The 24554-nt window shown below is 37.2% G+C and overlaps 1 protein-coding gene across 2 annotated transcripts in view; it reads right to left on the bottom strand.

The window, feature by feature from the left end:
• c1h2orf42 (chromosome 1 C2orf42 homolog) overlaps nucleotides 1-24106 on the bottom strand; it is a 46497-nt gene extending 22391 nt beyond the window's left edge. Inside the window, exons 1-3 of one of the 2 annotated variants that reach the window (XM_028798766.2) lie at nucleotides 23971-24106; nucleotides 18364-19269; nucleotides 8389-8496 (exon numbers count right to left, since the gene is read on the bottom strand). In XM_028798766.2, the coding sequence (XP_028654599.1) occupies nucleotides 8389-8496; nucleotides 18364-19269; nucleotides 23971-24055 (1099 nt within the window). In that variant the 5' untranslated portion in view covers nucleotides 24056-24106. The remainder of the gene's footprint in view (nucleotides 1-8388; nucleotides 8497-18363; nucleotides 19270-23970) is intronic. The other variant, XM_028798773.2, reaches the window with a different exon arrangement.
• Between the last annotated feature and the right edge of the window lie 448 nt (nucleotides 24107-24554).

Raw genomic sequence — 24554 nt, 5'->3', positions numbered from 1 at the left:
TACAGGCCTGATTGGAGGATTTGCTGCAGAGATGGTTGTCCTTCTGGAAGGTTCTCCTTTCTCCACAGAGCACCTCTGGAGCTCTGACAGAGTGACCATCGGGTTCTTGGTCACCTCCCTGACTAAGGCCCTTCTCCCCTGATCGCTCAGTTTAGATGGCCGGCCAGCTCTAGGGAGGGTCCTGGTGGTTTCGAACTTCTTCCATTTATGGATGATGGAGGCCACTGTGCTCATTGGGACCTTCAAAGCAGCAGACATTTTTCTGTAACCTTCCCTAGATTTGCACCTCGAGACAATCCTGTCTCGGAGGTCTACAGACAATTCCTTTGACTTCATGCTTGGTTTGTGCTCTGATATGAACTGTCAACTGTGGGACCTTATATAGACAGGTGTGTGCCTTTCCAAATCATGTCCAATCAACTGCATTTATCACAGGTGGACTCCAATTAAGCTGCAGAAACATCTCAAGGATGATCAGGGGAAACAGGATGCACCTGAGCTCAATTTTGAGCTTCATGGCAAAGGCTGTGAATACTTATGTACATGTGCTTTCTCGATTTTTTTATTTTTAATAAATTTGTAAAAACCACAAGTAAACTTTTTTCACATTATCATTATGGGGTGTTGTGTGTAGAATTCTTAGGAAAAAAATTCATTTAATCCATTTTGGAATAAGGCTGTAACATAACAAAATGTGGAAAAAGTGATGTGCTGTGAATACTTTCCAGATGCACTGTATATATAATTACACATTTTCATATTCTGAATACATAAATCACTCTCTTGCACTCTTAATCTGGAGCCCAGTCTCTCATATTCCTGCCAAGGAACTCTCTCCTCACTTCCTCCAGGCTATAGTGTAGGAGAGTTTAAAATCCACTCCACCTCCCAATGGAGGCAGTCTGTAAAGTTTCATGGTCACCATGTCATGGTACCTCCCTGGATATCCATAGTACTTACAAGGCCATGCTTCTAAGTCAGCTTATGAGCTGCCTTTCTTAACAGGGACAAAAGGTCATACTCTTTCGGCACAGGGAGCACCCACTGCAACCCGACAGGCCTTATTCTTAAAAGGACAATATAGTCCTACTGCTCCTACTCTTGCCATGCTCTTTGCTGTCATGTTCTTCCAGATTGCACAACCTTCCTACAGCTTTGCTTTCAAAACTGTAATTGAATCCAGACTGATCACCAACCTCTTTGACATAGGTCTCAGTGCCTCTTTGTGTAACTGGATATCTCAGACCCCAGAACATACAGACTGATAAGCGCACCCCCTCCACACTACAGTAATCCCTCGCTGTATCGCTCTTCGACTTTCATGGCTTCACTCTATCGCGGATTTTATACGTAAGCATATCTAAATATATAACGCAGATTTTTCGCTGCTTCACGGGTTTCTGTGGACAATGGGTCTTTTTACTTCTGGTACATGCTTCCTCAGTTGGTTTGCCCAGTTGATTTCATACTAGGGACGCTATTGGGGGGATGGCTGAGAAGCTACCCAATCAGAGCACGCAGTTAAGTTCCTGTGTGCTGATTGGCTCAGCGCCGGAGCGCCGAATTTGATTCCGCTGCGTTAACCAGGAAGTCTCGTCTCACTCATTCAGCATCAACGTGTTTTGCTGTGTAAAGAGTTAACTTTTGTGCTCTTTTTTATTTATCTTTGTGCAGTCAAGCCCTTCATTATGTCTCCAAAACGATCTGCTCCTACTACTGCTTCAGGGGCCGTGGCCAAACGGAAGATGCTAACGATTGCCGAAAAGGTAAAAGTTTTGGATATGTTGAAGGCAGAGAACAGCTACACCGCTGTAGGACGCCATTACGGCATCAATGAGTCCACGATTCTTTTTATTTAAAAAGGAGGAAAAGCATATAAGATCTACGGCCGCAGTGTCCTTTAAGCAGGGTGCAAAACGAGTTGTAAATGGATGTAATAAGGCGGTAGTCAGGATGGAATCTGCTTTAAGGATTTGGATTGAAGACTGCCGGAATAAGAACAATGGCGGTGCTACACAATCGCCTGAAGAGGCTCCTTTAGAAGAGCTGTAATGCTCTTCTTTGTTGTGCAGTAAAATGAAACTCATCGTTATTGGACAAGTCGTTGTGTCATTGTTGGTGAGTAACCATAATTAATATTCTACGTAGAGTACTTATTACATGTACATAGTTTAGTGTCACTGTACACACATTTTACTGTATACAATTTTTCTTGCATTGTACGTATTTGTTGCTGGTGGCCTGTCTGTCGTAACAGCTGTAACATATGTGATATCGGAGACGCTCTATATCTTTAAAATAATATTTAGGTTTTACTGTATATAAATAGTGTGTTTACATACGTACATAATTTCAACGAATCTTACCTAATATCTTAGAGAATACAAAGTGCTGTATAATTGTGCGGGAAATGTTTATAATAGTGTGGGCGAGTTTATAAGGGCTTAAAATATATAAAAATAACCATATGATCATATGGTTTTTACTTCGCGGATTTTCACCTTTCGCGGGGGGTTCTGGAACACAACCCCCGCAATCGAGGAGGGATTACTGTAATCTTAAACTCTGGCACCCCTCAGGGCAGTGCACTAAGACCCCTGTTATGCTCTATGTCTGTCCATGACTGTATGGCGAGAAAAAGTTCCAATACTTTTAGACATTTTCTGACAATTCCTCCATTATACGCCTTATCACAGACAATGATGAGACAGTCTACCAAGAGGAGATTAGTCTCCTATCAGAGTGGTGTCAGTGCAATAACTTCTCTCTGAATATAAGCAAGAATACGGAGATGATCATTGGTTTCAGGAAGCCGTGGGTAATGCTCATAGTTTGAACGGAACACACTACAGTGGTCATCGAGATGGTCCTTCAGCAGCTGTACTTTCTCAAACTTTGTTGAAGGCCAAAATGTCTTTAGCTGTACACACTAACTTTTTTTGTCCATCCTAACAAACTGCATAGTGTGCTGGTATGGCAGCATTGAAAAGGGTGGTAATCACTGTCACATGGATACCATCTCTGCAGGGCATATTTGCTAAGCACCAGTGTTAATTTTTATTTAATAAAAACTTAGATGAAAAATACTCGTCAGTGACATTTTTTCTATGATGAAAACATAACAAAAACTAAATAAAAAATGTGCCTTTAATGAGGAAAACTAAAACAAATGCTTTTAAAATCATAGTTGATGAAAAACAAAGAAAATGTTACAAACAGACAACTAGATAGTGAGCAATGTGAAGCTTTTTACACATGACATAGTCTGACAACAAATAACAAGCATGTATATAGTGGTGCAATCTTAAAAAACTTGTATGCACTTTTGTAATTGGATAAATTGGATAGTATGGACGCCATTAAGAAATCAGCCAGACGCTCCTGTATGTGGACCAACATGATTCTCAGGTGAAAAAAAGTGGTCAGACATGTGGACCAACATTAATTACAATGCCGACAAAAATAAAACCCAGTGTAAATTATGTGCAATGAAGCTCACAGGAAAGAACATCTTCTTGAGGCACGTCATCCTAAGATTCATACCAAGGTATGTAACATTACCTAGGTGGCGACTTGCCCGACGCTAACAACATTACCACTAGCTCTCATTCACCCCACTAATACTAATGCGTCAAATGCTATTGTGGAAAACGTGCTCATTAATGGGGGGAAAAAAGCCAGCACACAGACACACACAGGATTTTGTTATGCCAATTTTATCCCTTTACGAGTTGCTTAGGAAACATATTTGTGCAGCTTTGAAAGCGTGATCAGATGCACTCAGCCTCAGATGTAAGTTTTAACTGTTTAGCTTGTAGTGTCACACATTTGTAATGGCAGATTAAATGTAAGGGAGATTAATCGCTTTTAATACAGTGTCCTACACAGTGCCGATAAAGGAAAAGAAGCTTTGCTTTCGTTCTGATTGTAATGTGCACATCTATACATGTTTGTCCACACATCCATCCATTTTGTAACTGGCAGATACAGTTCATGGGTGCAGACGCCACCATCTTGCGTGCATCCACTTACACATATGGGCACAGTGGCAGTGACAAAACAGTCGTAGCAATTAAAAATCGAGATTCAAACAAAGTGACTTTTTGGCGTGTCTACATCAGCGATGAATTGAGCTGCCCCATGTGTTAATACTAACATAAAATGTATTTAGGATTTTAATGCTTGTAGTGCATCTCCCAATTAATACGATATATACATGTACGGCAAAACAGCATTGCTTCATTCCTGAACGAATAAAATTTGTTTTATTCATTTGGTTTTTGAGGGAAAACTAATTTTTACAAGCATAACCACTAAAATGTGAAGAACGTAGTAAAATCACTTATGTCATTTATTAAAATGGTACATTAGCGATTATAATGCAGTCTCTCATTTAGGATTAACTAACTACAGGTAGCTTTTGTAATCATGGATTTGCACAGATGTTAAGCAATAACAAAGTCTATTAACTTATGTGACACTCTTTGGAAACAGCACAACAAAGGCTCTTTTACAAGAGTTCTGAAATTCTGGATTAATGTAAAAAATTGACTCATCCGTTAAATGTTACTTTTTAGTGAGTTTTTAACATGCTAATGATGTAAATATAAATCTTACAATAGCAAATGTTGCAAAACTAACAGAGCGATTCTCTGACATAACAGATTTTAAAAGTATTTTGTTACAAAAACAGCTTTTAAGGGTTTGTTTAAATGTAAATTACCTACATTTTTGAATTCACTTATTCAACAGTACAGACATAACAATGTTTGAATTTTTATTTTAAGTGTTATTTTAATCAGTATTTTTCAGTTGTTATAGAAAAACTAACAGAGAGGAAATTTAAAATGTACACCTGGTCAGATAAATCTGATGATGATCTCATTATTTCTAAACCCTGTGCTGAAATTAAATGTGTGCTGCTTAGTCTAGCCTTTTTTGGTAAAATCTTACAGCAGCATTACTAAGGCATGTCGAAGGCCAGAAAACTGTGATGACAGACCAGAACTGCCATTATCTGACCAAGATCTTTTAGAGTAAATCCTTTCTATAGCTACTCTTCATTTTATGTTTAATAATCACTACATGGGGTTTTTCTCATTAGTTTACATGTTAGTATAATAGTTTAGAGATACAGTATATTCTGTGCATATTCATATGTTAAACAAGATATCCATCTGATTTTGACTGTTTGACTAATTTACGTTTACTAAAAGCGATTTACTTTTCCTCAACTAAAATTAATTATTTTTTTGTTGACCAAAAATAGGCTAAAAATAACAATAATTAAATGATTAAAATGTGACTAAATCTAAAATGCAATTTAGTCAGAAGATTAAGTATAAAACTAAATCAAAATATATTGTCAAAATGAACACTGCTAAGCACTGTCTGGTAAAGGTAAAACAAATAATAAAGGACCCCAGTCACCTTGCACAGACATTTTTCTCACTCCTCTCATCAATCAGGCACTACAGAACTATTAATACCAGAACTGTGAGATTTAAGAACAGATTCTACATCCAGGTAAATAAGGCTGCACAATTGTCATATGTGATAAACTGTCTGTAATGAACTAAGCAAATCAAGTACAACATGCTGTGTGATTCTACAGTATGCAATGTAGTATTTAGTGTTATTTACTGTGATTATTATGTTAGATTTAAGTTTGAGTTGTTTTTGAGCCTGACATTTTATGTTGCTTATTGTATTTGCAAGCAACATTACACAAGTAAGAATTTCACTGTACATGTGACAATACAAAGACTTTGATCTTCCCTCTCTAGTAATAATAAAAGAATTAAACTTTCGGCCATCAAATGCCACATTTACATCTGACACTAGATGCAGGCTCCAAATCACAAATTCAGAGTTTAAAGAATTCAAGTACCCACTTTACACAGTAATTCCAGGCAACTTTTTTTTTTTTGCACTCGTCAATATGCACAGTCACAAAATTCCCAAGTCAAGCAAAACATGTACCCCCACTCTGCAGATGATTCACCCATCAAAAAAAAGCATTTGCTACAGTGAAAGTGTTACTTTTAAATTTAACCTGTACTTCATGTTGCATTCAGAGGAATATTACTGACAAAATTAGCTAAACAAGCAAATAACCAAAAACATATTCCATGACATTTATTTATAACCATATTTCTACTCTTATTCTTTACTTATTGTCACATTCCACAGTACTTACTTGTACATTTATTTATTTCATTTAATCTTGTCCAAAATATTCCTCCACTTTTGCCATTATATTTATGATGTAGAAAAAATAAACTATGAATATATTTTGCTAAATTTAGCTTACACTTTTCCTTTTAGTGTTTAACTTTGACTTTAGGAAGCTCATATCAACACAAAGTTTGAAAAACCATCAATGGCAAAAGCAAGCAATTTGTATGTGGGAAGCAAAATAATTAATTTAGAACTACAGAACATGAACCAATCCCAGTGTGCATTATAGCTATTCCATTATATTAATCAAACTCACCAAACTTCTACAAATTATATAAATGCCCTAGGGTGAATGTTCCAAGTTGCCCATTACTACCCAAATATATAAAATATATTATATAAAAGTGTTTGATGGCTTTCTGGTTTCCAATATCTCATATTTATCCTCTATTTATTACTGGATTATCATTATTTACCCATTCTGTATGACTGTGTTGATTATATTTAAATTTTGTTATATTTTTCATTGATTCTTCAAATTGTACCATGACGTGGGGTATTGTTTCATGGACAAATGGCTATACAGTAATCCCTCGCTACTTCGCGGTTCACTTTTCGCGGATTCACGACTTCACGGATTTTATATGTAAGCATATCTAAATATATAACGCAGATTTTTCGCTGCTTCGCGGGTTTCTGTGGACAATGGGTCTTTTTACTTCTGGTACTTGCTTCCTAAGTTGGTTTGCCCAGTTGATTTCATACAAGAGATGCTATTGGCGGATGGCTGAGAAGCTACCCAATCAGAGCACGCAGTTAAGTTCCTGTGTGCTGCTGATTGGCTCAGCGACGGAGTGCTGCATTAACCAGGAAGTCTCATCTCACTCATTCAGCATTAACGTGCTACTGCTTCAGGGGCCGTGTCCAAGAGCCAACAGAAGATGCAAATGATTGCAGAAAAGTTAAAAGTTTTGGATATGTTGAAGGAAGGGAACAGCTACACCACTGCAGGACACCATCAAAGCATCAATGAGTCCACGATTCTTTTTATTTAAAAAGGAGGAAAAGCATATAAGATCTATGGCCGCAGTGTCCTTTAACCAGGGCGCAAAACGAGTTGCAAGTGGACGTGATAAGGCAGTAGTCTGGATGGAATCTGCTTTAGGAATCTTTGCAACAAGGTCGACGACGTTATGACCTCCTACAAGCTGCTACGTGTACTTCGCTATACAGTAAGTGTAAACTTATCTACTGATTTCATATTGCTTAGCAGTTGTCCCTGTTATTAATAGAGTAAAGGGTGGGTTGTAAACAATACAGGGAGGGTTTAAAAACGTCCAAATACATGTTAAATAATTAAATAAATATGGTGTCCCTACTTCGCGGAAATTCAGTTCTCGCGGTCGGCCTTGGAACCTATCTCCCGCGATAAGTGAGGGATTACTGTATATAAAGTTAGGTTTAGTTATTTGTTTTAAGCAGAAAAAACATTCACAGTAAACAAAAATATAACTGCCTAGAAAGCTATTAAAATATTTTGGTACAAATGGGCATGTACATTTAATCCTGAGCAGGTTTGCAGGGAGCTGGAGTCTATCCCAGCAAGCATGAGGTAAAAAGCAGGAACAATGCCTGGTTAGGGCGGCAGTCTACTGCAGGGATACACTTATACACATGCACACATAACTGGTAATTATTATTTTCTTAATTCTGATTAATTTTATGTTTTCTAAGTTTTTACAACACTTGTGTACTCTAAAAGATGTTTTTATTTTTTATGATTTAATCTTTGTGACATTTAATCTTTATGACATTATCAGACATACTCTTGTGAAAGAACACTATTATGGCTATCTTTGTACATTCTTCGCAACTGCACCCTCTGTACAATAAAACAGATGAACCTGGAAAAAAAAGTGTACAAACCGCAACAAGATATATTTAATTATATTCAACATTCATTATGAAACACACATTCCCAGGATCTTGCATAAGGCAAAAGAGCCAATAATAATTTACACAATCCAAATTTTGCACAATGGTACTTCAGGTCAGAATACTGTACAAGGTGTGACAATTTAATTCCTGAAATGCCACACTTATTTTTAATACATATTCATTATGGGAATTAAATTTTACACCTTGTATTCATGAATGACATTTATCATCTAAAATGCAAAAATGTTTTAGGACTGTTATACTACTTACTTATGCAGCCTTCTTTTTTGACTTTCTTTGAATAAGCAGGAATGCAGGACTTTGTGAGCATAACAGCATTAGGAAAGCTTAGTTCAGCTTCTGGCTTTACTTGCAAACCTATAAAAATATCAAAGTTAACTTCTTTATTATTAAAGCAGACTGTACAAAAATGTACTGCTGTTGCCCTTCAACAGATAAATTATGAGACAATACAACACTTATTTTCAAGCCATGATTAGAAATGATTCGTCATGTATTATCAGCATAATGTTTTTGATAAGAATACAGACTAAGCATCCCTAATCCAAAATGTCTGGAATAAGAAGTATTTTGGAATATTTCTATACACATAACAAGATATCTTGGGGATGGGACCCATGTGTAATAATAATAATAATAATTCTTTGCATGTATATAGCGCTTTTCTCACTACTCAAAGCGCTCAGCAATTGCAGGTTAAGGGCCATGCTGAAGGGCCCAAAAGAGCAGAGTCCCTTTTGGCATTTACAGGATTCGAACCGACAACCTTCCGATTGCCAGTGCAGATCCCTAGCCTCAGAGCCACCACTCCATCCATACTTTTCTCAGCATTGTCCAGCTTTCAACACGTATAACTATACTTAAGTTACATACTAGATGTGTAAACATGAACTTTATTAGATTTCATATACTACTTTATACACATAGGCTAAGGGTTGTTTTATACTGTACAATATTTTAAATAATTGTATACGTGAAACAAAGTTTGTGCACAGTAGCATACCTGTGTCATCTGTTAAAAACAACAGCAAAAACAAGCAACATCAGGCTTTCAGGCCCTACATATGATGCTGTATTTTGATGAAAAGGTTACTGTAAACACAAAATAGGCAAGAAAAACACACCACAATGAGTAATGCACTAAGGTCTGGGGGTAATGATGGCTGATAATGAATTGGCAGCATCAGAGTGTCAGAGCTTATGTTCCCTCACCTTTTCTCAGTATGTCACAGAAGCACTTTTGAACTGCCACAAAGGTGTTATTGTACTGCTCCCTCAAACAGAGTAGTTTGCAAGTGCCGTGCAGATTTTACCGCACCTTTTACCCTTTGTTAATGAACCCGTGTGTCCCAAAACTCCAACTACACTCTGCTTGTGCAATAGTGCTTCACACCAAAGGGTATTTGAGGAAATCAGTCTTAAACATCTATCTATCTATCTATCTATCTATCTATCTATCTATCTATCTATCTATCTATCTATCTATCTATCTATCTATCTATCTATCTATCTATCTATCTATCTATCTATCTATCTATCTATCTATCTAAACAGTACATAACAGTTCATGTGTTATTTACATCTACTCAGTAGAAAAAGTAAATAAATACAAGGAACACTGAGTGTGAGGTCAGGTGTGGAATTTTTGGCACTCGAAAAGTTTAAGGTTTTGGAACATTTATGATTTTTGAATAGGAATACTCAACCTCTACTACTTTTCTCAGCCTTGTCCAGCTTTCAACAGGTATAACCATACTTAAGTTACATACTAGATCCACTCGTTGAAAATGAAGGAGGAAATGAATATCTATAGCAAGATACAGGTATGGGCAATGTTTCACATCCAGTAAAGAAAGATAGAATGAATTCAAATGGGTGTTTTCATACTGTGTTTTAGCTTTAGTGAGTCTACAGCATCTGCGCTAAATGAAGATCTCATTACACTTTCCTCTAAGGGTGCTGCACAAAAAAATACACTGCAAGAAAACATTAGCCTGTTTGCAGTGAATTACTTAGCTTACAAGAAGGTTAAGCTTTGTTAATTGATTATAAAGATTTGAAGAATACTACCTTTCAGCCATTCATTCTAAAATTAATTTTGGCCTTATAAAATTTCAAAATAAGGTAGCTAACCACATACAGCAGTGTTTCCCAGAAAATTACAAAAAAATAATTACTCAATTTTTATTATCATCATGAATTGAGTAACTTAAGTTTCCCCACATGTGAAAAAAACATTCAAACCTTCAAATGTTATACTATTAAATTCTTACAATCAACAAAAGGTGTAAGAAAAAATGATATTTTTTCTGCTGTATTTAAATCTAATTATATTTACTAGGACCCATGCACACAATTTTCTGATTCTTTTTTGGTTTTTCTTTTAGTGTTTAAACTATGTAGTGTTTCTTTTCCTACATTTTTAATTTATATCTATGATCATGAAAAAACACTTTTGTCTGAAGTTTTGCAGAAAATTGGGCATTAGGCATTTTTCAAATTTTTGTTTGCCTTTTCATACCAATCTGAATGTAAATCTTAGTGTCTTAGTTGAGATTCCATTCCTCCTCTTCAAGTTGATAAATTTATTGTATATATTTCACAAAAACTGACATGCAACTTTGTGGTCATCCTGACTACTTGTTCACAAAGGGTGGTTCTATGCAAACCAGTGTTGTACTGTATGCAGTGTGTGCAAAAGCTACCTGCAACATTATCGATCTTGTTTTCTGAAACATTTACTGACATCATCAGTGACAAGAGGTTTCAGAAATACATTGAATTTTTCTCATAATGGCTGTGTGGATTTAGCTGATTTGAGAATATGAATATGTACTAGCCGAAGCCCGCCGTAGCATATGATGGTGTAAGAATAGGAATGGAAAATGGTCAGAAAGGAATTCAGAAATCAAGAAGAAATAAATACTTCTTGAAAGACGCAGTTGTGAATAGGTGTTTTGGTGGAGACGACAGATAATGAGTCGAAAGATCTACTCGTACTACAATATCAGGTCTGTGCTCTGGTCTTTGGGTATCCGACAGTGCATGCAGAATTTGAGGCCAAGCAGGATTACATGTGAAAGTGATAAATAAATCAGGCTTTCCAAATTTACATACTATGGCCATGGCATCCTGATAGTTTTGTTGCATGTATCTTGGACTTCCTGGAAATGTGGACGGTAATATGATCATTTTGCCTACACGTACGTTATTTTCAGCGTTTGCTTGCAGTGCGTCTGATAGTCCTTTGTATTATTCCACGCACAGATCTTGTTGATGTAATCTGAGACAGTTGAGACGCGCGCCCTCTGTTTTAACATACGCATCTACGACATACTGTTGGAATAGTTTGCCGCTGAAGTGCAAAATACTAAATGTATTCCTCATTGCTAATCTGTACGCGTAAAATTGGCATTGAGTAAACCTTATTCGCTTGGCAGTTCTTTTATCGGGAACATGTTGTAAATCTTTGTGCCAGCCAATGTCTCCATAAGGAAATAAAAGTGGGTAAACCATATGATCGCAATTCATATTGAGAGTGGAAATCTGTTTACAGGAGTTGCCTATGGGATAGATGCAATGTCCCTTTTGGCAGGCGGTTCGCCATCTTCTCCAACAAAAATCGCTGCAACATCGGTGTGACATGTCGGGGCATTGTATCGTCGTAAATCCTCCCTAGGGTTTTCCTTGAAAACCATTCGTACAGATGCTGTTGGATTGGAATGAGCGATTTCATACATGTGTTTGTATGATTTAGCGAAGGGGCTGATGGTTCTGAGCATGGAATCTAGCTGGAGAACTAAATTTTCGCTGCATGCAGAGTTTGCTTTATTTTGTAAGCGTACTTCAGTAGCTTGCACTTTGTCAAAAACATACAACTGTCCATATCCTGGAGAGGTAGAAGTGTTAGTGTATAGTGGAGAGATTTGGTGATAAATTTGCCCATGTATTTTAAAACAGTATGGTCCGTGGCCAGGAGGTTGAGTTATCTGTGCACCCATGGAAGCAAACGCTAGAGAAGAGTTGTATTCTCAAATGTGTTCACGATAATTTTTAGCTTTTGATGTTTGCTGTGTAAGAAACTGTTGTAAAGGCACAGGTGGCTCCCGCAAAGGTGGTAAAGCTACTTTACCGTTGTGGCAGCACCTTGAGTACTTGTTGGATGTATTACACTCAGCAGGCCAGTATAGTGCATGACAGTGTTTGCACTGCTGGTCTGGAGTCCCAATGTTTTACTCTTGGACAGGAATTAGGTGAAGAAGTACCTGTGGTAATGGGAAAAGGATTGTGTGTATGTCTGCTATGTTGGTTTGGAAACGTTGCTTTGCAGATGTCGCGTTGCAGATGTTGCATTGCAAGAGTTGTGAATGAGTTTTGTTGTGTTTAGTCAGACAATCTTGTGTAGTGAACTTCTTATTGCGTTTCTGGCACTCATATAGTTGTTTGGAAGAATGCCTTTTCTTGTGTTTAGCAAGTGAGGTTTGCGTTTAAAAAGTTTTGTTGCAGGAATCGCACTGGAAGAATGTGGGGAAGGGTTTGGAGGAGGACGAATAGGAATCGAGAAATGCCGTGTCGGCTGCGTGTGGGCGGGATCGGTTTTGAAGAGGAGCCACAGGCAGCGTGGGGATGGGTTTGGAAGAGGACGAATAGGAATTGAGAAATGCCATATCGGCTGCGTGTGGGCGGGACCGGTTTTGAAGAAGAGCCACAGGCAGCGTGAGGAAGGGTTTGGAAGAGGACGAATAGGAATCGAGAAATGCCGTGTCGGCTGCGTCTGGGTGGGACCGGTTTTGATGTGGAAGCAGGACGAACCGGAAGAGAAATATATATAAGAGATGTATGTATATTCTTATTATTAATTTTAAAATTTAAATTTTATTCTGTGAAAAGTGGATACTGTATGAATAATAAACTTTTTTAATGTTATCATTTGTTTCTATAAAATAAACTTTAATAATATGGTAGTATGTCTTGCTCATTTTTTGTGTTGGAACATGAAATCTTATCATTTTTAATAGGGATTTAATAGGGATTCTGCATGCATTCTGTATATTCTTCAAACTGAATTGGCTGTATTGAAAAAAGACTATTGAATCAATTTGTTGATTCAATAAATTCAGCACTAAAAGTATAGCACACCTAATAAAACTAGTGCAACAATTGTCTATACAAGTCTCACTTTCATCTTAATAGATCTGCAGGTGCAAACCATGTGGGTACATTAATCACAGATACTCTATGGCAAATCTAACAGCTGCTAATAAAAACAACAGCATGATGACAAAGAAGCTAAAATCAATCTCTCAGGAAACATGTATAAGGACCTGCTCACATCCTGGAAAACCCTGTGGTATCAGTATTAGATAGAAAAGGGTGTCTTTTGAATGTCAGAATTCCAATGATAGCAGCACTAATCAGTAGTCAAAAAGAGGCCTTACAAAATGGTACAGAATTAATGTCTATAACTAGGGTGAACTGTTTAACAAATATGGAGCGCATGGGAGAAAGCCAAGACCAGGGATTCATTCTGGGACATTTATCTGGATTAAACTTTACTGGCATTTAACCCAAATTGACTCTAAGGCACCAGTATCAAATGCATAAGTGCAATACCATATGGTTGGGACAGGATTATGCAAATAGGAAATACTGCATTTCTTGCATTAGATCGTGAAGACAGAAACCAAAATGAACAAAGCCAAGATAAGAGAAACTCTACATGGAAGCTTGTTGTGTTCTGCTTTGACACGGGATTTCAAGAAAAACTTCAAAACATTCACCTAAAACAACACCTGAATAACTTAAATGCCATGTGTTAATATTCTGGAATAGGCCACTTTAGTCCAAAAATAAACAAAATGCATAGTGAGAGTGGAGTTCAAAACTGCTCTTTAACAAAGGTACCATATATAAGGAACATGTGACATCAGATGGGCAACATTTGCAGCCACTGATCTTTAAAGACTCAATCCATACATGAAACCATATTCTGAACTTCAGTTTTCCACTGTAATGACAGCATCTCAACTAGGAAGTGATGTCAAAGATCCATTCATAAATCAATACCACCCACCCTGCTAAAAAAAGACTTCTGCCTGTAACTTACACCCCAGGTAATTTTAACAAACATTGATTCATCGTGGGGTGAATACATGTGTATTCAGTTATTTACTTTTTATGTTTATATTTGATTTCACTTTAACATTAAAGTAGGTAACAAATACTGATTTATATTAGAACCAATACTGTTTCACAACAAAATGTGAAAGGTCTAAATGGGAGGTAAATACTTTTATACTCAATGTTGATTTAGTACTCAGTCCAAAATAAAACCATTAAAATTACTTCTATATCCTATGGTTAAACCCTTAGGAGCTAAAATTCGATTCTTGAAAACTTACATTAGTCAGATGTTGCATAATCTCCACATGACAGGTTTCTTTCAAGTAATGTATTGGTTGTATTAATTTCAATAGTACATCCTAAATATCTAATGAAAACATTACAACTTGGGCACAGCTACAGTCCAAGAGGGTTCTGCATGATGCTTCTGTAAGGTTTTGACCTATAATCCAAAGAAATGCATGGTAGGTTAATTGGTTAATGGTCCCATATGAGTGTGTATGGTTGTGTGAATGAGTGTAACCTTTGATGGGCTTATATCTATCTATCTATCTATCTACCCAATATTGCCAAAACATTTTACAGGGACTAAACAAAATGATAAAATTATTATTAGGAAATACTCAGGTTTAACCCCAAAATGGTTTGTCATGTCTGCAGCTGTTGAAAACTGTCTTGTTACACGGCCTGACCCAGAGTTGTTAAACCTGGTTGTGAGCAAGCACTTACGATATACGATGCTGAGTTGGTTTTGTGTTTACACCAGTGTTTTCCTGCTCTTCCCTGCAACCCTGACCAGACACTTGAGGTATACATTGTAGTGTAAAATCATGAATTATGTAGGTTGTTTTATGCTTCAACAGACTTTTGAAGGCTTTGATTTGTACAGGCCTTATCAACGTTCTCTCTTCCATTTTTTGATATTCCTCAAGAAAACATAAAGCCAAGAAAACATTCTTTTTCTTTTTTTGTAATGTGACCCAATGTCCACTAATCTGGTCCTCTGGACATGTCGATCAGCACAACTTAACCAAATTTCTGGAAATGATATTTATATGAATAATGCAACAGATTATATGACAATTATTGCAGATGTATTATTATACATGAATTATATGGAAATGCATTGTTCCAACCAAGGTTATTATAGTTAACGAAAACTAAAATCAAAACTGAAACTATTATTAAAAAAACATTTTCAGAAACTTATATAAGTAATAAAACTGAAATGAAAAACTAAAACTAAACTATTAAAGTAGCTAGAAACACTAACTGAAATAAAATAATAATTTACTAAAATATTTTTAGTTTTCGCTTTTGAATGAACATTCTTGCCGTTAGTCTTTAACCCTTGTAAGTTTTAACTCTAAAACAGAAAGTCATCCACCTCAAGCCGCCCGCATATATTCATCCAGTGAACGGAGGCTGGGGACGGAGCGTGGGTTTTCACACAGCATTTGTGGTGACAGAGCGAGCTGAATGCGGGTGCGTAAAGCATGTGAAATAGAAAGCGATTTAAATGCCGCCTTTCTTTGCGCTTGTTGTATATCAAGATGTAATTCAAACAGGTGAAATTAGAATGTGCTGGTCAACAAAACGTTTACCATATGGACAGAAAAATCACGAGCTTTTTGTTGACAGCAATTCACCTGTCACTTCACACAGGACAAATCGTTTTGACTTTCTCATATACGAAGTATAGAGAAAGTATAGTAATCATGAAAAATTTGACCTCAATATTTTGATGAATCTTGACATTACAGACCTCCCAGAGTCCAAAAATACAGTTTTTTGGAATTGCGTGTGTGTGTGTGTAAACACAGTAACTCAAAAAACGCAACTAGATAGATGAATGAAATTTGGCATGTGGTTGTTACATCACAATTATAGCTCTGTATTAACTTTTGGGCCAAATCCATCACCTGGAAGTGGTACTTTACCTGAACACATACTCGATTTTTTTTTTTTATTCATGCAGCTGCAGAGTATGATTTATTCATCATTACTTTTATAATAATTGTTCAATATATTATTAATTTGATTTGATTTGTTGTTGATGGTTCTTTAATGTACAAAATATAAAAATATAATCATTGTCTTGCAGTTTACTCCTCAAATATCCAACCCCATATATGAGTATACAAGAAAGTCTTGGGGAGACCACTCCTGACTTTTTGAAAATAAAACAGCACTGATCGAGAGACTGACAAGGTCATCATACAAGAACAGCATACTGTTGCTGACCAATCACTTTTGCTTTAAAACCATTGTTTAACAATGAATCGATACAAACAAAGGTAGGTAGGTGAAGAGAGTCTGCCAAGTGATGAAACACTAAACATACTAATGGGTTTTTGTATTTATTCTATATTTATTAATTTCTTTTTTAATTCATATTCACAACTCGAAATACCTGATATTGTGAAAGTAATCCTTTAGCAGAATTATATTTTACAATATTTGTCTCCCTTTTTCCCATCTTTTTCTCTCTCTCTCTCAAAACAGATAGTTGAAATATCATATTCTTTTTGTTCTTAACATCAGCCTTATCATACATATTGCATACCGGGGATTTTTCCTGCCTTACATCCAAACCTGCTTGGGTAGGCTCCATGTTTCCTGTGATCCTACTCTGAATAGATAATGTATATATTGTTCTTAATCTCAGATGCTGTCTCTATTGTTTTATGCCTGTCCATACTCCTATTACCTGATCTTGCTCTGCCCACTATGGGTTTATTGTCCTTTATGGTGGTCTATTCAAGTCTCACTGCCCCTAACCTTGACACTATATGCTTGTTTTTCTTTGTTTCCCTTAATACAGCTAGGTGGGGTCTGCACACTGATTCAAGTCTAAGAGGCCTGTTCTTCCTAAGCCCCCGTGATTTTCATGAGAAAATATTTTTAAAATTATAAAAATTGTGTAAAATTGTTCACATTCAGTATCTAGTTTTGATTATGCTTGTTTTTATCAGACAAAAACAAAACCTGATAGTAAACCATGTAGTGTAGTAAGCTTCCACTAACATTAAACTTGTATCCAAATCTGTTAAGTGTACAGTTCTGTCTGATTGTGACACAAAACTAAACTCCGTAGGAGCTCCATGGCATAATTACTAAAACTACAACTGAAACTAATAGATATAAAAATAAAATAGCAATGTCCTTGTGAAATAAAAACTAAACTAAAACTAAAAATACACGATGAAGGAAAACTAAACTGAATTTCCAAGTAAGGTCAGAAAAAATATAGAATTAAAAACTAATATAAAAAGGCAAAAATATAATAACCTTGGTTCCAACAATGAAATTGTTACAAGTAACTATCTCATGCAAATTTAAGTAAATTCCATCCATCCATCCATTTTCCAACCCGCTGAATCCAAACACAGGGTCACGGGGGCTGCTGGAGCCAATCCCAGCCAACACAGGGCACAAGGCAGGGAACCAATCCCAGGCAGGGTGCCAACCCACCGCAGGACACACACAAACACACCCACACACCAAGCACACACTAGGGCCAATTTAGAATCACCAATCCACCTAACCTGCATGTCTTTGGACTGTGGGAGGAAACCGGCGCGCCCGGAGGAAACCCACGCAGACACGGGGAGAACATGCAAACTCCACGCAGGGTGGACCCGGGAAGCGAACCCGGGTCTCCTAACTGCGAGGCAGCAGCGCTACCACTGCGCCACCGTGCCACCCATTTAAGTAAATTAACTTTTGAAAATAGACATGTATCATGAAATCTTGAGGCAACAGAAGAATTCATACCGTTTGTGCTATAGTTGACAAACCCAGAGAACTCTTCTCCTAGCTGTTCATCACTGGCAAATGCACAGATAAAAATAAAATAGCAATGTCCTTGTGAAATAAAAACTAAACTAAAAATACACGATGAAGGAAAACTAAACTGAATTTCCAAGTAAGGTCAGAAAAAATATAGAAATAAAAACTAATATAAAAAGGCAAAAATATAATAACCTTGGTTCCAACAATGAAATTGTTACAAGTAACTATCTCATGCAAATTTAAGTAAATTCACTTTTGAAAATAGACATGTATCATGAAATCTTGAGGCAATAGAAGAATTCATACCGTTTGTGCTATAGTTGACAAACCCAGAGAACTCTTCTCCCAGCTGTTCATCACTGGCAAATGCACAGATGCAGGCATAAAAGTGAATGCAGTGCTGCTGTGGAGCACTGTCTCCCTCTTCTAGGCCACCTACTAAAGACAGACCTATAGAGCCTGTCTTGCCAGTTTTAGAAATGTTACAAGGGCACTGAAACCTGAGTTCCATTACTTCCTTGGCCTTACTTCTTTCACTGAATGAGACATGGAGATAACCAAGCAAGTGTTTGTCACTGACTTTGCATTTCACCACCATAACATTTTTAGAAATTCTCTGCACCAGTGGTCCAGTGGATTCAGTGGCTAGCTGCCAAATTGTTTGCTTTGTTTCCGGAGTGATCTGGAGAGAGCTTAGGACAGAGCTTTTCAAAGTCAAAGGGGTAGCTTCACTTTGGCACTCCATAGCAGTCTTCATGTGCAAACAAGGGCTTTCTGGATTAGCCCTTCTTGTAGCTTTACCACAGGATGACACAAAGCAGTGTCCTGAGCTGATCTGGGTAATTAATGTGCCATCAGCAGTCTCAATGCTTGTTTCTGTCGTGCTTAACTCTACAAATCCCCTGTACTCTGGACCTCGGTCCCTGTGACGCACAGAGAACACCTGAGCATCTGAGCCAGTCAAAATCTTAACAGCATCCATGCATGGCTGCGGTTTGCGAGCCCCATCTCGAAAAACAGTCCCACATGTCTTGTTTTTGCAACTGAGACCCCGAGTACCATTATACATTCCACATTTGGGGCACTTTCGGATGCCTCGCAGGGTTGGCTTGCCCAGGTTTGAGAGAAAAGAAGGGGTTTTTGTCTTGTCTCTTATCAAGGCTGACACTGTAGCAGCGGTTATGACAGCTGAGCTGGTGTCCATCTTGTGCTCTACAAAAGAAACAAATGAAAATAACTGATTTTAAGCACCGGGAGAGTCAGAAACAGCCCTTTCAAGTTCCTTCTGAAATTGTATTGCTAACATACACAAAGAGTACCAAACGTTTAGAACCCTAAAAATATATAGTGTATGCAATGTTTTTTTTTTTCAATTACATAGACAAATTTTAAAGTTTGTTGAAATATTTCACTTCATAACCAGAGTGGAAACCCTGAAACGTTAAGGCCATTTCACATTATGTGACCTTTTAAGAGATTTTCAGTTGCAGCCTTCATTTACATAATCTTAGGGAGTAAGAGGCAGTCATGGGGCAGGCTCTGTGTTCATGACAGCTGAAATCCAATAAACACTCACGTTAAAATACAATGCATATGATGCAGCAACGAGGAATAAAGAGGTTCTGGACCTCACAATCAGAAGAGAAGCTTGTCTATTTGATGTCTTATGTTTTACATCCCTCTACGGAATGGAAAATAGAAAAATGGGCAGAAATTGCAGCTGAACTCACAGTAGCAGTTAATCCTTTCAGGCAACACATTTTTGATATTCAGAAAAAGGGGTGAGCACAACTGTGCCAGAAGGTGGCACTCAGTCTTTAAATGTAAAATAGATATTTTCAGTCATTTTAGTTGACATGGCCTGGCAACAAGATCGACAAATGCAGTCGGCAAGTCTGACACATCCCATGACTTTACCATTGTGTAATGTGACATCAACTTATGTGGACCTTGCAATATAAACGCAAAACACTCAAACAAATCCACAAAAGAATGGGTCAAAAACAAGAAATGGAGGTTAATGCAATTGCCAAATAAAAGCTCAAACCTCAACCCCCTAGAAAAATTGTAAAGGGGAAGCTTGAGGTGGGCAGTACATTCAAGAAACTCCTCAAGAATTACACAGTTGAAGGAATTGGAATTGGCAAAAATTTCTCATAGACAATGTAAGAAGCTAATAAGACTATTACAAGAAATGTTTACAAGAAGGTATTCCTCCCAGAGGAAACAACAAGAGCTGTGGAAGACAGAGGTGTATTTATTTTTGTCAACTGCAAGTCTGCCTTTTATGGCTGAATAAAAGATTGCAAACCATAAATTTTCATCATTATTTCTTAACTTCACCTCTATGTATCTATTTTGATTAAATTAAAAATGAATATGCTGAAGAACACACCTGTCATGGTGTGTAGGTACTATTGCTTCAACTCACTGAAAAGCAAGGTAAGAAAAAACAGGTAATTTGGTCCAAAGTGTTTTGTCAGTTTAAATCATCTTACAGCAGTGTTTCTTAAACTATTGGTTGCAGATATGTCTGTGTTGGGACACAACGTGACTGTGTAGCAAAAACAACAAGTAAATCCAAGTGTGAATTCTGTGCTAAACAATATAGCACCCACTAATTAATCTACTATTTATTGCAGTAGCATTTGAAACAACATTTACGCATTATGCAGAGCTGTTGTTTCTGTTGCATGAAAACATACCACCTCACAACCTATTAATTAAACAATAAATCTGAGAAGACTGACAGCAAATACCTATAAGAATGGGAGAGAAAGGAGCAAATTACACAGACCAGCCTGTGAGGTGAAGAGACCACAGCACTAGACTGAAATGTTAAAACGAATATAACACGAACAGAGCAAAAAGGTGTTACGAAGGGTGAGTAAATTAGGTGGAAGTGTATATACATATATATATGAGCCAGTGTGGTGTTCTACACTGCAGTGTTCTGGGGAAGCAACCTGAATGCAAAAGAAGCCAAATGCCTGAACAAACTTATCAGGCGAAAGCCTGCTCCATCACTAGGTGAACACTGGACATGCTGGAAGGTGCTGTGGAAAACAGGATGATAGCAAAATTGGATGCCATCATGATTAATCCCCTCCCTGAGCATGTTTAGCCACATCCTCATTCCACCATGGTGTGCTAAGAAGTGCCTCTGGGGGTCTTTTCTGCATCACTGCAATCAGGTGCAATCAATGCTTCCTCCTGATGTACTTGTTAAGTTTATTTATTTATTGACAAACTGACTAGATTATCTGTCCTGTGAGTCTGTATCTTTGTTTTTTATGTTTCTGCTGCTATATGGATTTGAATTTCCCCATGGGATTAATAAAGGAATTGGTGATTCTAAATTGGCCCTAGTGTCCTGCCTTGTGCCCTGTGTTGGCTGGGATTGGCTCCAGCAGACCCCCATGACCCTGTGTTCGGATTCAGCGGGTTGGAAAATGGATGGATGGATTAATAAAGGAATAATCTTATATATATAATCAGTGTGTCATGGCAGTGTCTCTTCATGTACCATTATGCAATGAACCTAAATCTATAGAAGTGCAAAGAAGATTCTGCATTAAGTTTAACATGCCTCAGCGTAAAAGAACTCCTTCTCATTTTAAAATGGCTTGATACATGTTCGTTAAGCAATTAGTGTGAAGGAGGTATGTATAAGACCACTAAGAACTATAAGAACAACAGGAAACATCAAAAACGTGAGTTAGGCTGTAGACATTCACCACAATGTCAGTCGGTTCAATTAAACATTTCAAACTGGACTGTTTGGTGAATTATTCTGCAGTTATACTATCACACGTATAAAATACAGTCAGTGCATATATTTTTTGGGAAAAATTTGGAATTTTTTTAACTGGGATAATTGAATTGTTTAAATAGAAATTGGGTATATTAAACTACTTTCAATGCATTGTTAATGGTGGAGCTCATCTGAAAAATGTCATTTATGATCAGGTAAAGAAGCTGTATCAATTAATTTGATTTTTTAATTACACTTCAATCCTCAAGTGACACCCTGAGTGACCTTTCATACTATCATTTCATCGCACCCCAAGAATTTCTTTCTCTGTGCCTTACTAAACCTTACGCTAATCAGTTCCACCAGTGATATACCTCTTAAATCTACTACTGTTTTGAATGATAATAATTGTTTTAGGTCAAAGCCCCAGGTGCTCCACGTGTAGAGTTTGCATGTTTTCCCTGTGTGCATGTATATTTCCTCCAATTGCTCCTGTTTCCACCCACAGTCCAAAGACATGCAGGTTAGTTGGAGTGGTGATATTAAAATTGCCCTAGAGTGTGTATGTGTGTTCACAATGTGATGGGTTGGTGTCTTATCCAGACATTGTTCTCTTCATGCACTCTGTGCTTTCTGGGATATGTTCCAGCTGCTCCACGACCCTGCTCAGGATACATGGGTTTGGAAAAATGACAGATGGAGAATTGTTTTAACAATACATTTTTTCCCACATTTCCCTTTTTGGGAAATATACTTGAAAGGAAACAAAAAAGATTTACTTTTTTTTTAATTATATATCCATTTTTATTTGTCTCTTTATGACTCCACCATCATTATGACAATAATCCTCATCTTGGGTCCCAGTATGGCACTGATTTTCTAATTTTCTAAAGCTTAATAACTCCTGATCTACAGCAATATGTCCAAGATAATATCCAGTTTCCATTTTGTCTCTCTATGACTCTTCAGTCATTATGATATTGATAATAATCCTTCTCTTGAGTCGCAGTATGGTACTGAAATTGGATCTTCAAATTAGAATGTTTAAGAATCTCTGACATACAGTAATATGTAACAAATAATTTCCAATATGTTATATTTTAAATTCGCACAAGCCAAATGGTATTACAGTACACACACAATTTATACTATTCACATGGATGCTTCAAACAGAATTCTAATAGAGATGCATTCATCTTATGAGTAATTTTTCCAGCCTATAGTAACAAGCCAGACCTCATTTGGGTTTTCATGAGCTCAGATGGGATGCTCTTGGCTCAAATGTTGTTTCACAGATGAAATTTTATTTTTCTTTGCTCCAACTATAAAAATGTAAAAACTCTTTATGAGGTTATCTTGTTATTTATAAGCCCTCTTAGCATCAGCTACTACACACTGGAACACAGTTTACTAATGGCCTCCTGTCTAACATGTTTAACAGATCACATATCGTTTCTATTTAACACTTCTCTCCTTTATGAAGCTGTGCTTTTTAGAGCTTACATCCTGACTAGCATATACCACTGCCCCATCACAGCTCGATAGGAAGCCTTTTTAATGTCAATGCTAGGATGTCACCTTTGTGGCATTTATGTTTGCCGATGTTAACACCCTTGGTTTTCGATCACAGGGTTCAAATAACTGCGGTTAAAATTGACTGAGGAGAAAGATGGGGGAGTGGAGTGGGATTTTGCCCTGTGTCAGAACTACTCAAATATGTTTTGTCAAAAACATTATAAATAAGGCGCAAACTTAAAAGGTTAAAAACGCCTTTTTTACATTTAAACTTGTACGAGACAAAACCTTAGCTTATTAGTTAGTTTTATTGGATAAAGGCGCTCTTAGACTGGGGGTTGCGAATATTTTTTGCAACTGGATTAAAGCAGGGAATTTTCACAGGGAAATATCCCAAAGCAATGTTTTATTGCAATGTCGTAATCTGCTTAATTTACAAAGGGGGGTCGAGCACTTCCATAGCACGGGCCTCAACATGAAAAGTCAGCAACGGAGTCGTTTTACAGTTTATTTTACGGTGTTTTCTGAGCCGTCGGCACCAACTTCCCGTTCACACACTGCTCTTCAGTTTAGCTTACTGCTTACATGTCTTTATTGCAAACAAACCATGTTTTCCTCGCGACTGCCTATGTCGCTTAACTGACCTGGCTCTTCTGTACCACCTGGCTCGTACCTGAAGTTTCGCCCCACCCGTTCCCCCCGTCTTGACTCAGTTCGGCCCGTCACCATTGAGTAGCATTGATTCTCACAGCGTCGCCATTATTGTTGCTACTAGCCCCGGCAGTGCGCATGTCATTGGTCAACAGCAGTCACCTGACAGAGTAGATAAGAATTCTGGATGTTGAAGTCTTTTACACATGATTATATACAGTGTAGAAAGATGCTTAAACCTCTTAAACCGAGGACCCAAATAAGAAACAGGATGCCTTACTGGGACCCAAGAATACGATTATTTCCATAATAACAGCAGAACTATACATAGACAAATAACAATGGCCATACAGCAAAAATATATATATATTTTTATTTCCATTCAAACACATTTCTCACATGAATATTACTGAAAGAGAAAAGTGGAAAGCAAACGTTTAAAAAAACGATAATTATCATTCAAAATAGGGAATAGATCACTTCCAGTGTAAATGCTTAGTGTATGGTTTAATTAAGCTCAAGGAATATACTTCTTTCTGACAGGTGCAAGATGAGGAAATTATGACATCTGAAAGGA

The sequence above is a fragment of the Erpetoichthys calabaricus genome, chromosome 1 (genome assembly GCF_900747795.2).
Source record: "Erpetoichthys calabaricus chromosome 1, fErpCal1.3, whole genome shotgun sequence".
Lineage (NCBI taxonomy): Eukaryota > Metazoa > Chordata > Cladistia > Polypteriformes > Polypteridae > Erpetoichthys > Erpetoichthys calabaricus.
The sequence above is the reverse complement of the archived record's forward strand: the minus strand, read 5'-3'. Positions and strand labels throughout refer to the sequence as shown.